Source organism: Periophthalmus magnuspinnatus, chromosome 4 (assembly GCF_009829125.3).
Source record: "Periophthalmus magnuspinnatus isolate fPerMag1 chromosome 4, fPerMag1.2.pri, whole genome shotgun sequence".
Taxonomy (NCBI): domain Eukaryota; kingdom Metazoa; phylum Chordata; class Actinopteri; order Gobiiformes; family Gobiidae; genus Periophthalmus; species Periophthalmus magnuspinnatus.
The window spans coordinates 22,025,363-22,039,681 of NC_047129.1; the positions used below are offsets into that span (position 1 = coordinate 22,025,363).

The following is a 14,319-nucleotide window of genomic DNA, read 5'->3' on the forward strand; positions in this document are numbered from 1 at the left end:
AATAAACAAAGAATAATTTCAAATAATTTTTCAATCTAATTTGACCAGCATTGTTCATTTTATTTGAGACCTTGTTAATTTTGTTGAGAGGCATTTATACATTTATATATATTTTGCACACACTGAAATTGATTTAGCCGACATACCTGCCATTACATTTTTTTAAATGTTGTGTTTCAATTAACATTTAATTTCTTTCTTCACATGAGTGAAGAATGAAGAAAGAAATGGTATATGATTTTTGTGCATATTGAAAGTTAATATAAAAATACAGGCATCGTTTCACAGCATTAGTGCTCAACATACTCTGATCTACTGTCGCCTGCCATCTACTTGCACCAGAGGGAAATACCACAGCAAAAACAATTAAACCACTAAACGGCAATGAGGAACATGTTGATGTAAGCACACAGCAGTAATTAACCCAATTGGACAGCAGAACTGCTTAAAACAGGACTGGCAATGATTTAAGGACTTAAAAACTACAAAAATATTTAACCACTCCATTTACACCAGATCTAGACAAGATCTATAACAGGACTAGAGATGTCACAATATCAAATTACTTGAATTCTTTTACTTTCAAATCACATTTTACAAGTGTAGCACAGTCAAAGCACATTGGTTTTGTATTGTGAGCCACATGATGCTTTCTGGACCAGTTTATAATGAGCAGTGAACCCTTTTGAACCTTTACTTGGGCAAAGGTTCAAAAGTGGTGACTCACCACTAAAATGGAAGGCAGTGTGTCACTCACCACGTTCATGATTAAACTACCATAATCATAGATATTCAAGGGAATTGATAAAAAGGGTTTATCATGATATCTCTAAACAGACACCTTGAACTAACGATTTTTTGGGCACGATCTAAGGCTAAAAACCATGACTCATATACTAATGCTGAGCATATCAATGAGAGGCATTTGGCCTCTCATTGACACGCGGTGAATTTTGCCACAAGTTCAGATTCTATCATTTGGCTATCTTTACGTTGAAGCGCGTTTACAGAAATCATAGGACACAGTACCTAAAAGTGAGCGGTGAAAATGTGATTGCGAAGTGTGCATGTGTCTGATCGCGCACTTTGATTTTTTTTTTCAGCTATTAATTCGTCATCAAAATAAGACTTGGACAGACAGTCACAGATTTAGAGAGGTTGAGAGTGGATCTCTCCTTCACTGTGGTTCTCCTCGAGATATCTCTTTTTCACACAGAGTTATTTTTTTGTTTTTCCTTGCCAAGCAGGAGGGGATGTTCTGGACGGTTCTCCATTTGCTTGTTTTATGTTGATTAATTTGCTTGTCTGTTTCTCTTTCATTGTTGATTTTTTAACTTTCTGTTTGTTAAATCAATTCTCATGTTCAGCCCTAAGAGGTGACTGTTGTTGTGATTTTGGGCTTTACAAAAATAAATTTAATAAAAATTGAATTGAGTCGACAGTCATGGACAACCCAAATGTAAGTTTATTCTTTATTGCAGAATTAGTAATTTTACAATTTACTATCAGCGTACAACTGCCAAATCTGAACTAAACAAACATCAGCAGTATCACATTTTGAGGTGAAATTACTTGATAGTTTCATGTTAAATCAGGAAACAAAATTATCATGAAATTATGTGATATGTAAAACATGGGACTACAGTAGAGGATCTTCAACTTAAAAATTGCCAAATGTCGCCATAGGATTCTTCAACTCTGGTGTCAGGTGTATCACTGGGCATGGCAAAGAATCCAAGTGCTCCATTGATAAAATAATGCCCTAAAGGCCGCCACAAATGTTCGTACCATCATGTTGGGGAACAATCTTACTCCATTTGGTTGTTTTGCTGATCAGACAGGCTATTACCTCTGTGTATTTCCTCCTTTCCTTTGGAAGGTCCACATTTGAGTCTGTAGCATCTCAGAGGGCCATATAACTCCTTAGCTAGCTTCTTGCACAATCTCTGTGGATACATGAAAAACAGCTCATTTCACACAATCTAACACCATCTTCTGTCCTTTGAACTGTACAAGCTGCAGTTCTTGGGACGTTAAGAATCAGGCTAAAAAAAAACAACAAAGTTTCAATAATCGCACAGGGTACCAGTCAGGTAGCCTCAAGGGAATTCTTTCTGTAGCATGGTCGTATATATAAATTCAATAAACTTGCTGAACATATATTATTGTGCTTTACATTTGTACTCTACTCTGTTTAATATGTTTTTGAGGCATGTACGTCCCTCCCCTTGTGTCTCCTTTAATGCCTCACCAGAGCAGGAGCTGACCTTTGCTTTGAGATGTCTCGTGAGCAGCAGGTGAGCAGCAGCCACACACAGGTAATACTTCTTTTCACTTTTGCAGACAAGAATCATTTCATACTATAGTCTATATGTATTTCAGCGGCTGTACTTACAATGGACTCACACCAGCTTCCTGCTTTCCCCTCCTCCCCTGTCACCCCAGGACCCCCACTCAGCTCCACTGCAGGTGAGAGAAGATAAACTATTTGAATTATCTAATAAATTCACCGGCTGCTCCTGATAGTACCTGCAGTAATAGCTGTAGTAATAGGTAGTTGCAGTAGTAGCTGTAGTAGTAGTAGTAGTAGTAGTAGGTATTTGGAGTAGTAGTATATAGTTGCAGTAGTAGCTGTAGTAGAAGCTAGTTGCAGTAACTGTAGTAACGGGTATAGAAGTAGTAGTAGTAGTAGTAGTAGGTAGTTGTAGTAGTAGCTGTAGTAGTAACCGCAGTAGTTTTTGCAGTAGCTGTATTAGTTGTAGTAGCTGTAGTAGCAGTAGGTAGTTGCAGTAGTAGCTGTAGTTGTATAGTTGCAGTAACTGTAGTAATAGTAATAGTTGTAGTTGTAGGAGTAGCAGTAGGTAGTTGCAATTGTAGCTGCAATACTAGTAGTAACTGTAGTAGTAGCTGTAGCAATAGTGGTAATACTAGTAGCTATTAAATTATTGTAGTAATAGTTAAGTAGCAGCAATTTTTGTATATCAAATGTCAAAATGTATATAAAGATATTTTCAACGACATAAAATTAAATCTACCATAAATGTGCAGTGTATAACACCGGCTCATTGTTAACCGTTAACCCTAAAGAGTTATGGGTTATGAGAATGTGCTTAGTTTACATTTCATAAAACAGCTGAGCGCAGGAGAGCCATGGACTTTCACAATAAAACATACTTCTTATTAGTGTTGTCAGGATGCAAAAATTTCGAAGTCAAGTTTAATACTAATAGGCTCAGTACTCAATACTGATACCAATACTACAATGATAATAAAAAAATTATCTTTATTTAAACATTTTCAGCATTAAATGGTAATACTTTCTTTTATATTCCCATGTGGCCTTACATCTGTTTAATCCCTCCGTGGTCCAGGTAGGTTCCATAGGAGTCCATGGGTGTATACTAGTCTGTGGGTCTTATACTTGTTCTGAAACAGCTCAAGATCATTCTAAAGCTATTCAGGAAAGATTCATCTCTGTCCTGTGAATGTGACTTTTTTAGTATCAGTACCTGTTCAAATAAGTATCCAATTTCAATACTAGTTTTAGTATTTAGTACTTTTAGTACTGGCTGTTTTGAGGGTTGCAAGGTTGAGAAGTGATTGTAGTGTTTTAGGGTGATTTCTGGAGTTTTGGGCAGGAGTCACACATGATCAGATTGAGCTCAGGAGAGGGGGCACTCCAGACAGCAGAGGCAAAATACAGAATACAGAAGAGCAGCTGGAAGATTTAGGATATTATTTAAAGGTGCACAATGTAGCTTTTCTGGTGGAGGGTCTGTCATCTGCTTGTCTCACAGAATGTTTCATAGTTTGAGATTCAACTTATCTGCCTTCATATGTTCAATTCAAAAATGGCCTACCTCTCCCCAGATCTGACCCGTAAGATCTGTACAGAGGCAGCGCCACCTTAATGCCCTGGACGAGGTTCAAGTTATGGAAACAGTCCTCCAACGCAATTGCAGTTAAGCAAGTCAAATATGCCATCTTCTGAATGTGGAAAGGGAAAAAAAAATCTTAAAATTAGGGAGAGCCTGTCTCAGTAGACAATCTCTACACTACAGATTAGACCACACACTTCAATGAAGTATTCCGGAAAGTACATGAATTGTGTGAGTGCACAAATAAAGTTGTGGTAAAAATGGAAATTGGGACAGTCTGCACAGATATGTTGGTTGTGATGTAAATGTGATGAGATCAAAACACTCAGCAGTGTAAAACAGCTGTTAGACATGTTCTCTAACTGCAGTTACATTAATCAGAAAGCCACAGCCTAACTTGAATCATTTGCAAAATTAGCAACAAACATATAAGGACTATGTTAATGTTTTACAGTGTCGACATGTTTATTTAAAATATCATTTTCACTGTTAAAGGAACTATATGTAAAATTTAGATTTTAAATTCCATAATCCATGGTAGAGGCGAACATGTTCAAATCTAAAACAGTTTTTACTAATAACTATTGTAATACTTTAGTATGCTTTATTCTTAATTACAAAAACATTGGACAAGGTGGCCAAGTTGTTTGTTATAGTTTGGTGTTTTGGTTCTCAAGACAATTGTTCAGTCATAAAGCTTCACAGCCTCACAGGAGTTTCTCATTTGGGTTGCCAGTTTCATTGCTGAAAGCCAGTTGGTTTGAACCTAAAACTGACTCTGATCTAAATGGTCGCTACCTAAGCCCTAGCACCTTAAACCAATCCCTAAACAGTGCTAGTGCAGCCTCTGCAGCTCAGTGAGTGAATTCTGAAGTTCTGAGCTTTCACAAGATTGAGAATGAAAAAAATCTTATATGTGTCCTCTATCTGCAGGTCAAGGCTCTGGCAACACAGGTTTATTAATTTATTTATTTATTTATAGCGGACAGTGCATGTTGACCAACAGTAACTAACATGCCAGAATTAGCCAAAAGGCTAGTTTTCATCTGTTGTCCGTTGCCATGATGTACAGATGGCTCCTGTCGATTGTACATTTTTTTCTAAAACTAACCTTTCCATTGTATCCAGTCAGTACTAACTGTTAAATTATTTAACTAACTTTAATTACATTGCTAAGGTACAAGCACTACACATGGATCTATTAAAATAACTGGATAGGGTATTGCGAGCTTAGAGCTGTCGCAAGTTGGATTAGTGGCCACTTATTGGTACTACTATGAAAACATCCCTCCTGCCCAGAAAGGATTTTTCTTATAGAGCAAAGTCTCATGGGGGGTAGATCAACTGCACATGGTCCATGGACCAGATGTACCTTGCCACTAAAGGCTAAACTCGTGACATGCACCATTGAGAATGGTCAATTCACTTAAACGGGCATGTTTAGGACCTAGTGTTTTGTCCTGCACTGTTTGGAAAGATTCCACTGAAATGCATTGTGGGGAATGTACTTTCCTGAAGTCTGCATGGCTCCACACTTACTAGAAGTGTTCAGACAAGTGTGTGATGAAGTATGCCTCAAAACATTGTACAGAATGCTGCTGACTCTTCTTTAGGCTAGATAATAAGGAACATACAGTTGAAAACAGAAGTTTATATGCACTACAACACATGCTTTCCCCCCCCTCACTGTCTGACATGAAATCAGACTGAATTTCTCTTGTCTTAGGTCAGTTAGGATTTAGGATTATCAAAAAATATTTCTATTTGCAAAATGCTAGAATAATTAAAGAAGGATTTTTTGGGACAATTTTTCATTAATTTTTTTAAAGTCAGAAGTTCACATACAGTAAGATTACTATGTCTTTCAACAATTTGGGAAAACCCAGATTTCTGATTGACAACATTTACTGACTTAATTACAGACACACCTGTGAATGTATTTGAAGGCACACCTAAACACACTGCTTCTTTGTGTAACATCATGGGAAGGTGAAAAGAAATCAGATATCAGGAACAATTGGGGACTTGCACAAGTCTGTTTTGTCCTTGGGGGCAATTTCGAGATGCCTGAAGGTGCCATCTTCATCTGTTCAGTTATAAAGTATAAACACTATGGGAATGTCAAGACATCATAGTGCTCAGGAAGGAGAAGGTTTCTGTGTTCCAGAGATGGATGTGCATATCAACCCAAGAACAAAAGCAAAAGACCTTGTGAAGAGTCTGCTGAAGCTGGTAAGAGTGTGTCATTATCCACAGTGAAACAAGTGCTCTACTGACATGGACTGAAAGGCCAATATGCAAGGAAGAAACCATTACTCCAAAAGAAACATGAAAAAGCCAGATTACAGTTTGCAAATCCACACAGGGATAAAGACCTTAATTTTTTGAGACATGTCCTGTGGTCTGACAAAACTAAAATTGAACTGTTTGGCTATAATGAGCATCGTTACATTTTGGAGGAAAAAGGGGGACTCTTGCAAGCCTGACAACACCACCCCAACTGTGAAATACGGGGGCAGCAGCATCATGTTGTGGGGTTGTTTTGCCACAGGAGGGACTGGTGCAAACTAGAACATCATGAGGAAAGAACATTAAGTGGAAATACTGAAGCAACATCAAGACATCAGCCAGGAAGGTTAAAGCTTTAGTGCAAATGGGTCCTCCAAATAGCTTTAGGTCAAAAGTCTTAAGAATGACAAAGTCAGTATTTTGCATTGGCCATCACAAAGCCCTGATCTCAGTCCTATTGAAAATTTATGGGCAGAACTGAAAAAGTATGTGTGAGCAAGGAGGCCTACAAACGTGGGTCAGTTACACCAGTTCTGTCACAGGGAAAATTCCTGCCAACCATTGTGAGAAGCTTGTGGAAGGATATCCAAAACATTTGACCCAAGTCATACAGTTTAAAGGCAATGGTACCAAATACTAATTAAATGTATGTAAACTTCTGACTTTCAAGAAAGTAGTGAAAAATTGTCCAACAAAACTTCTCATTATTCTGGCATTTAGCAAATAGAAATCATTTTGGTAATCCTAATTGAACTAAAACAGGAAAAGTCTAGTCTAGATTTCATGAAAGACAGTGAGGGAAAAAGCATACATGTCTTTTTATATAGTGTATGTAAACGTCTGGTTACAGCTGTATCTCTGCATGTTTCCCATCAGCCCCTGGATCCAGCTCCCGTTTTCATGGAGACGGAGTCCGCTATAAGGCCAAACTGATCGGCATTGACCATGTCACCAGTGCAGAGGGGGAAAAGATGTGCTGGGACTCCATGATGAAACTCAAGGTACAGTGAACTCTAGTGGAGAGTTAGTCCTGGTTTAGTCCCAGTTTTATTGTGCTTTAGACCTGCTTCACTCCTGGTTTAGTTCTGGTTTAGTCCTGGTTTGGTGGAATGTTCTCATTCTGCAGGTCAGTATCTATCAGAACTGCAAAAGTGCTTTAGACCTGCTTTAGACCTGGTTTAGTCCTGATTTAGTTGGGGTTTAGACCTAGTTTAGTTCTGGGTTATATCTGGTTTAATAAGTCCAGCTCTTGTGGGGTGTTCCTGGTCTGCCTTCCTTCAGACCTTGTTCTGTTCTGGTTACAACCATGTTTAATCCTGCTTTAGACCTATTAGACCTACCTCTACATAATTAATCTTGTTTACAGTCTACATTGTCCATAGCCCACTACAATGAGCTGGATTATTTTTACTCGCTGCAGTAAAAGTAGTTTGGACAGTTTTCACTCACACTCCCCAGAGGACAGAGCACAAATCACATCCTCTTACATAATGAGATTACTTTCTCTGAACAGGGAGGTCAAGGCTACACTGTACACTTACAGAAGAATGTGATCAGGTTATAGACTGTATATAGAAGTAGACTGAGGGAGTATGATGTCACCCATAGCGTTCAGCTCAAGCCAAATGAAGCTAATTGAGGCTAGTAGTTATAGCGGCTATTTTAGAGCCAAATTCTGTATTTGGAAGTCCGAGTCAATCAGCAGTGAGTCTGCTAAACCACTATGATCATTTAGAGCAGGTTAAAGCAAACATTTTAAGGTCAGAATGACGAGTCTGACAGCAGAGAGATGGTATCACCATTTTTCAATAGAAAGTGAATTGGAGCCAGAGTCGATGGAGTTAATCGCTCCCATGCTCACTCACTATTTGGAACATGGTTGGGCTTATTGTGTCCATTTATATATACAGTCTGTAGATCAGGTGCAGGACCAGCATCAACAGGCCAGCACTAAGGAGAGAATGAATGAGCTGAGGAATTTTAAACGTCACTATAAGACTTTAATCACTATTATTATTTGTTTTCTTGTATTCTTTAAGTTGTCTTTGCCGTAGGGTTTTGAGGCAGCATTCCGTAAACAGGGCCGGCATAAGCAGAGGGTCTGGCTGAAGATCTGCTCCGGAGGAGTCAGGATCCTGGATGAGAGGACTGGGGTGAGAGTGACTCTTTCCATCTAAAGAAACATTACAATATTAATTTTCAATATTAAGGAGTAGGCTTGATTATTATTATTATTATTTTCAACACTAAGTAATAGTACTTACTGCATGTTTCCATGTGGTCTTGTACTACTTCTGATACAGCTGAAACTGAAAGGTGCAATATCAATACTTGTTCAAATAAATATCTAGTTTTGATACTAGTTTTAATATCAATTTGTACTTGTTTTTCAATACTTAGAAAGTATCAAGAGTCAGATACCACTGCAAGCTTTTTCCCTTAATAAATGAGTAGTTATCACATGAACACGTGGTCTGGCACAAGCAGTTTCAAAATACTGTGACACAACAGCACATCAGAGCACCGTTCTGAGTGTGAGTGTCACACTACAACAAAACCTGGCCCATATTGCAATTGCAATGGAGTTATAAAGAACAATGTCAAACTCCACTCCTGCACTGAAGTGTCTGTAATCAGAAACATTAAATTAAATTCTGTCAACTGGACAAAAAGTTATTTGAGTGAAAACATTTTGATGCTCATCCAAGCTGCTGCTTCAGTTCATGCATTTCTGGTGTAAGTAAAGTAAAGCCCAGAAGGGGACATAACCCTGATGGATCCCTGGTCCAGATTTAGCCTTCTGAGCTCCTAGGGGACTGTGATGTTTGGAATAAAGCCCCAATATGTGAACTGCGGCCCTCAGACTGAGGCCACTGAGAAAGTTTAGTGAAGGATAAATAAATCAACATAATCTCTGTGTGAAATAACTCACTGGCCCAATCCCAGTAGGGGACTGTCCTCATGTCCTTGGGCAAGACAACCTAAACATGCACAGAAAACTACTCCTATATGACTAAATGTCACATCACAACAACAGATCTATTATCTTATCAAATCCAACGATTTTTGACTTGACCTTCTCAGCAGTCCTCTGCAGGCAGCCGCCTGTGGCCGTAGCATTTTTCTGTATGACAGTGTGCATCTAAAAACTCCCTGTGAAGAATCTGGATGTTAGCAAAGCATTTTAAAAATCAGGTTGGGTCTATGTATGCATCTCTCATTGCTTTGTTAAGGGGTCGACAGTGGTAAATTATGGTATATTGGGTTATGTGAGAAAATAAATCCACCGCTCCAATCATGGACACACACTCCCTGGACTTTTTATAGGCAACAGATACCTGTCTCTTTTTATACTTTGATACAGTAGAGACCCGAATGATAATACCATAAGGAATGTTACCTTTTTGTTTCAGGGTGAGATGTACATCCATGAGAAGGGCGCTATCAGTGCAGTGACCAGAGATGAGTCTGACCCAAGAGCCCTGGCCTATGTCTACAGGCAAATAGAAGATTTCTACCTGTTCTACCTGCGCATGGCCACTCTGGTACATGCACCTGCATTAATCAGTCAATGTCTTAGTTGACCAAAATTTTGTGAGTTAGCTTAGTTTCTTTTGCATGAACTCTCATGCAGTTATAGTCTTGTGAGTGCTGTTTCAGTCAGATACATAGACGTACGTAATAGTTTTGGGAGCTTTTGCCACGCGCCCTTTTAGTTGACTAATCAATCAGGAGGAAATGTCTTAAGTCGACCTAGAATTTCTTTAGTTGACTACAGACAGTCTGCTGCACACACTGTAGTATTGACAACACTATTTATTGTGCATAAAGTATTAGCAGCTATCATATAGTAAGGCCTGGCTCTTACTTTAAGTAGTTTACGAGTTAAACCTAAAGGCTCTGTACCTGAGTTTGAACCATAAGTGATAGCCCCGTCCACTTAGTCCCTTCTCTCACTCTGATGTTGCCCCATGATAGAGAAGCAACTGCCTTGGATCATTGCAGACAGTTGCTTCCACATGGTTCTCTTCCTCAACAAGCTGTCCTATTGGACCAATTATCTTGCCTGGTTGTTGACTTTCATTCAATCAAATGCAGCCCTGAGGAACATACCGGGTAAAGCAAAAACATATCCGTGGTGGCAAACCTCTGATCAGCAAAGTAACTTTGTGCACCTTTAAACTCCGCCCCTGCCAGTATGTCTCTCATGATTTAATCATTTATGTCCTCTTAAACGCAATAGTGGAGTTTATCCATAGGTGGCAGCACACACTCAGTTTTGGACTGCCTAGCTGACACTAAAATGGCAAAAAGGACTAGGAGCAGTAGAGAATGCTACTACTAACACACCATGTAAGCTTCACAGTTTAGTTGCAAAAAAGTTGATTTGTTGTATAGTCCAACTTAAAAATGTAGCGTGCAGTGTTTGGGAATATAATAATCATTTAAGCTTTGAGCTGCAACACGTTTTGGAGGTGTGTGTAGATTGATTCTGCTTTATCTGTTTTTGTTGTTTCAGGCTGAACCTGTCCTGAATGACATCAAAGAGGTGTGCCGAGCTGTGGACCCAGAGCTGGCCCAAGAGAACCCAAGTGAAGCCCCCCAAGTCAGTCACACAAGTATCATTCTTCCTACACATTCACAATTATATTTACACTGTACAGGCCACAGAGGTGAACAAGAAACATGCAGTTTAGCTAAGCCAAAATAGGCACATTTCAATTAGAGATGTGATATGTAACTTCTAATTAGGGTTCCACCACCTGCTTGTCTCTATGGAGAATATTGTTTTGTCCTAAATTCCACCAACATCCACATTTCATATAAAGCTGCTAAACTGGGCAGTACCTGTAAGACTAAAGGGGAGAGTGAGAAGGTTTGGACATAACAGGTACCGCACTTCAAACTCCGCCCCTGCTGTCAGGCGTTTGTAATCAGAAAGGGCTGTCCTGTGTTATGTCATGTAGCAGTTAAAAGTGGCCAGTGGAGGCAGCACACACTCACACACACCAGAAAGCTACAAATTTAAATAATTTAAATAAGAACAGTAGAAACAAAATGCACACTGTGTAGTAGCAAAATGTGATTTAATGTTTTGTTCCCCTTTAATGCCATATTGTGGAACATTCCAAGCAAAGCAAAGACATCTCCATAGTGACAAGCAGCCATTAGAAAAGGTGCATAGTACACCAAAATGTATGAGTTATTTGTGGACCTAGCTGTACATGTCTGGATGGTTGTCTTTCAGAGCAGTGCCTTGCTGGTTGTTGAAGAAGCCTCTACACTTCCCCCTGAGGTATGAATCCAACACAGATCTTCTCACTTCACTGTTCAAATATAATTATGAAATGTTTCTGTTGCGCTCAGGAGCCAGCCCTGAAGACCACCTTCAGTCCTCATCCTGACGCAAACACCGAGTTCAAACAGGTACAACAAGATGTTCTGAGGAGGTCATGAGGAGAGAGAGATGTTCTGCAGAGGTGATGGAGGAGAGTGAGATGTTCTGAGGAGGTGATGGAGCAGAGTGAGATCTTCTTAGGAGATGATGGTGGAGAGTGAAATCTCAGGAGGTGGTAGAGGAGAGTGAGCTCTTCTTAGGGGAGTGATATTTCTGAAGAGTTGATGGAGGGCATTGAAATGTTCTGAGGAGGAGAAGGAGGAGATGGAGGAGAGTCGGATGTGTGAGGAGCAGATGGAGGGGAGTGAGATGTTCTGATGAAGAGCTGGTGCAGAGTGAGATGTTCTGATGAGGTAAGGAAACAAAAACATCTGCTTGAGGTGTTCTGAGGAGGTGAATGAGATGTTCTCAAGAGGTGATGATGGAGATTGAGATGTTCTGGTGTGGCAATGGAACATAAACATCTGCTTAAATCCTAATAATTACTTGACCTTTCTTTGCAGACCTCAGCCTCCTCTGAGCTGATGGAGGTGTTCTCTGTTCCTCTGAAAGATCCCATTGAACCAGACGGGTGTCCTACTGCTGTGTCTGCCCCTGCAAGTCAGTCACCTTTTGTGCATTTTCAAATATGAGAAATGTGATTCTCCATGACATGTTTGTGACATCATGAAGAGTGTGGGTTGTCTTCAGATTGTAGGATGCTATAATGACTCTCTTAGATGGGGCTGGGCATAGTATTTTTGTATTTGGCAGCACAGTGGCTTAGTGGCTAGCATGCATGCCTGACAGCAAAAAGTTTCCTATTCTTTCTTTCTGTGTGGAGTTTGCATGTTCTCCCTGTGTCTGTGTGGGTTTCCTCCAAGCACTTTGGTTTCCCCCATCAACCCAAAACATGCACCATAGTTAAAATCCTCTAGCTAAGATAATCCTGGCTAAGTCCTGACAGGTAACTAGATAACTGGGACAGAAGTTATAACGTAGCTCTGGTTGACACAGTCGTTTGTTAGCTTCTGTTGCTATGAACAGGCCTAAAATGTTTTATGTTTGGGTTGAATTGGGCCCAGGAAAGACCATGCATGGATGATGTCTAATCACTTCAGGCATGGTTTTGGTGAGAGAACATTATAACATGGTAGAAAACTTAAAAAAAATGATTAAGCATAATATTCCCTGTTACTAAACATCATCACTACAAATGACAAATCACAGCAGATTGTTCCTCTCTCTCTCTATAGGTGAAGCTTTATGTATTTGACCACAGTTCACCATACTCACAGAATCTACGAAACATGAAAACTTTGTTCCTGTTTTACAAAAATGAATGACTAAGAAGTGTGCCAAATGCGGGCTAACTGGGGAAGTGAGATAAATTATTGCTGTGATCTGCAATCCCTGAATCCAAGAAGGCAAAGTATATATGTACATAAAAGTCTTCACAATGCCACACTTTGCAACACCTTTGAAATAAACTGACAAACTAATAAAACCAGTGTGTCAGTAAGAGCGCGTGTCCAGTTCAGTGCAGTGTAGAATGTGCCAAGGATTAAATGAATGCGATGTGCAATGTGGGTGTGTTGTCAGAAGAAAACAGTGCTGTGTTAATGTATCCTTGTTCTCTGTTCAGGCATGGAGCCTCCCAAACCTGCCCTGTCCAACACGCAGATCCTGTCCATGTTCTCCCCACAGCCAGGAGGTTCTCTGTACCCCTCCTCTCCCTGGGCACAGCAGGGGATTGTGGGTCATCAGTGGGCGGGTCCTGTGGGTGGAGCTCCCTGGCCCTCTCTTCCCAGTCACATGGCAGGATGGACACAAGCAGGACCCCCTCCTGGACCTGTGATGAACAACGTACCAGCTCCAGACAATGTCCCACAGCCTGTGAACGGAACCAACCCAAACCTGCTGCTGTGAGGCACTACCTGCCCTACAAACCCCTCACCCCTGTTGCTGTGAGGCATCCACACACACCCATGCCACTGTATGCCATGAGATGGCAGTGAGGGCACTGCCATCCTACTAGTTCCTTTTGGAACTACTTTGCAGTTCCAAAAGGGCATGTGCAGAATTTTATTAAAAATTAAAAAGAATCATGACTTTAACTTAATTTTTGAAAATGTTTTATTGATTCTCCAAAACATGTTAAATATCCTCTATGTGCCATGTTTCATACATTTCCATTTTAGTCTGTTGCTTTTGTGATATGAGCTGAGAGAGGACTAAACTGTACAGTCAGAGTGAAAAGTGTGATTTGAGTCTAAAGTGAAACTCCAGCTCATCCATGGCACTTTACTGCACATGAGCTCAGTGCATCTCAAAGAATCAAACCAAAACACTGAACCATGAATCAGACCATTTGCGTTTTTTACAGACCTAGGTAATTGAGGTAAATTTGTAAATATTTTTATTAATAAACATATTATAAACATATTTATTTAACAATGTTACAATCAGTCTTTACAACAAGACAAAAATAGGTCTATATTATTTATTATTATTTATGCATTTGCAAAAAGTAATGGTACTTTGTGATAAAAGTGAAAATATGAAAATGTGTGTGCAGTTTGGCCAGTGTCAACTGAGGTTTAACTCTTCAGTGAGATGTTTCTGAATTTGATCAATTTGCCGGGACTTAATAATTGACTTTTCTAGTACAAGCTCTGCCACCTACTTGTCTGTGGAGATTCTTTGCCTGAAATGTTTCAAAGTAAATATTATGCCAGTAAGACACGTTACAGGTCAGATCTGTGGGGATGCAAG

General features: G+C 39.8%; 1 protein-coding gene across 2 annotated transcripts; it reads left to right on the plus strand.

Moving 5' to 3' along the window:
- Positions 1–2,196: 2,196 nt before the first annotated feature.
- On the plus strand, positions 2,197–13,634 carry LOC117370308 (disabled homolog 2-like). 2 transcript variants are annotated; one of them, XM_055221284.1, is made up of 10 exons: positions 2,197–2,297; positions 2,383–2,469; positions 7,044–7,168; positions 8,222–8,320; positions 9,581–9,712; positions 10,687–10,773; positions 11,416–11,463; positions 11,535–11,594; positions 12,069–12,165; positions 13,190–13,634. In XM_055221284.1, exons 2-10 carry the CDS (start codon positions 2,397–2,399, stop codon positions 13,471–13,473), a joined length of 1,005 nt encoding a protein of 334 aa, XP_055077259.1. In that variant the 5' UTR covers positions 2,197–2,297; positions 2,383–2,396; the 3' UTR covers positions 13,474–13,634. The 2 variants fall into 2 exon arrangements, with proteins under 2 accessions (XP_055077259.1, XP_033821593.1); XM_033965702.2 differs by having other exon boundaries at positions 2,284–2,318.
- Positions 13,635–14,319: the final 685 nt, after the last annotated feature.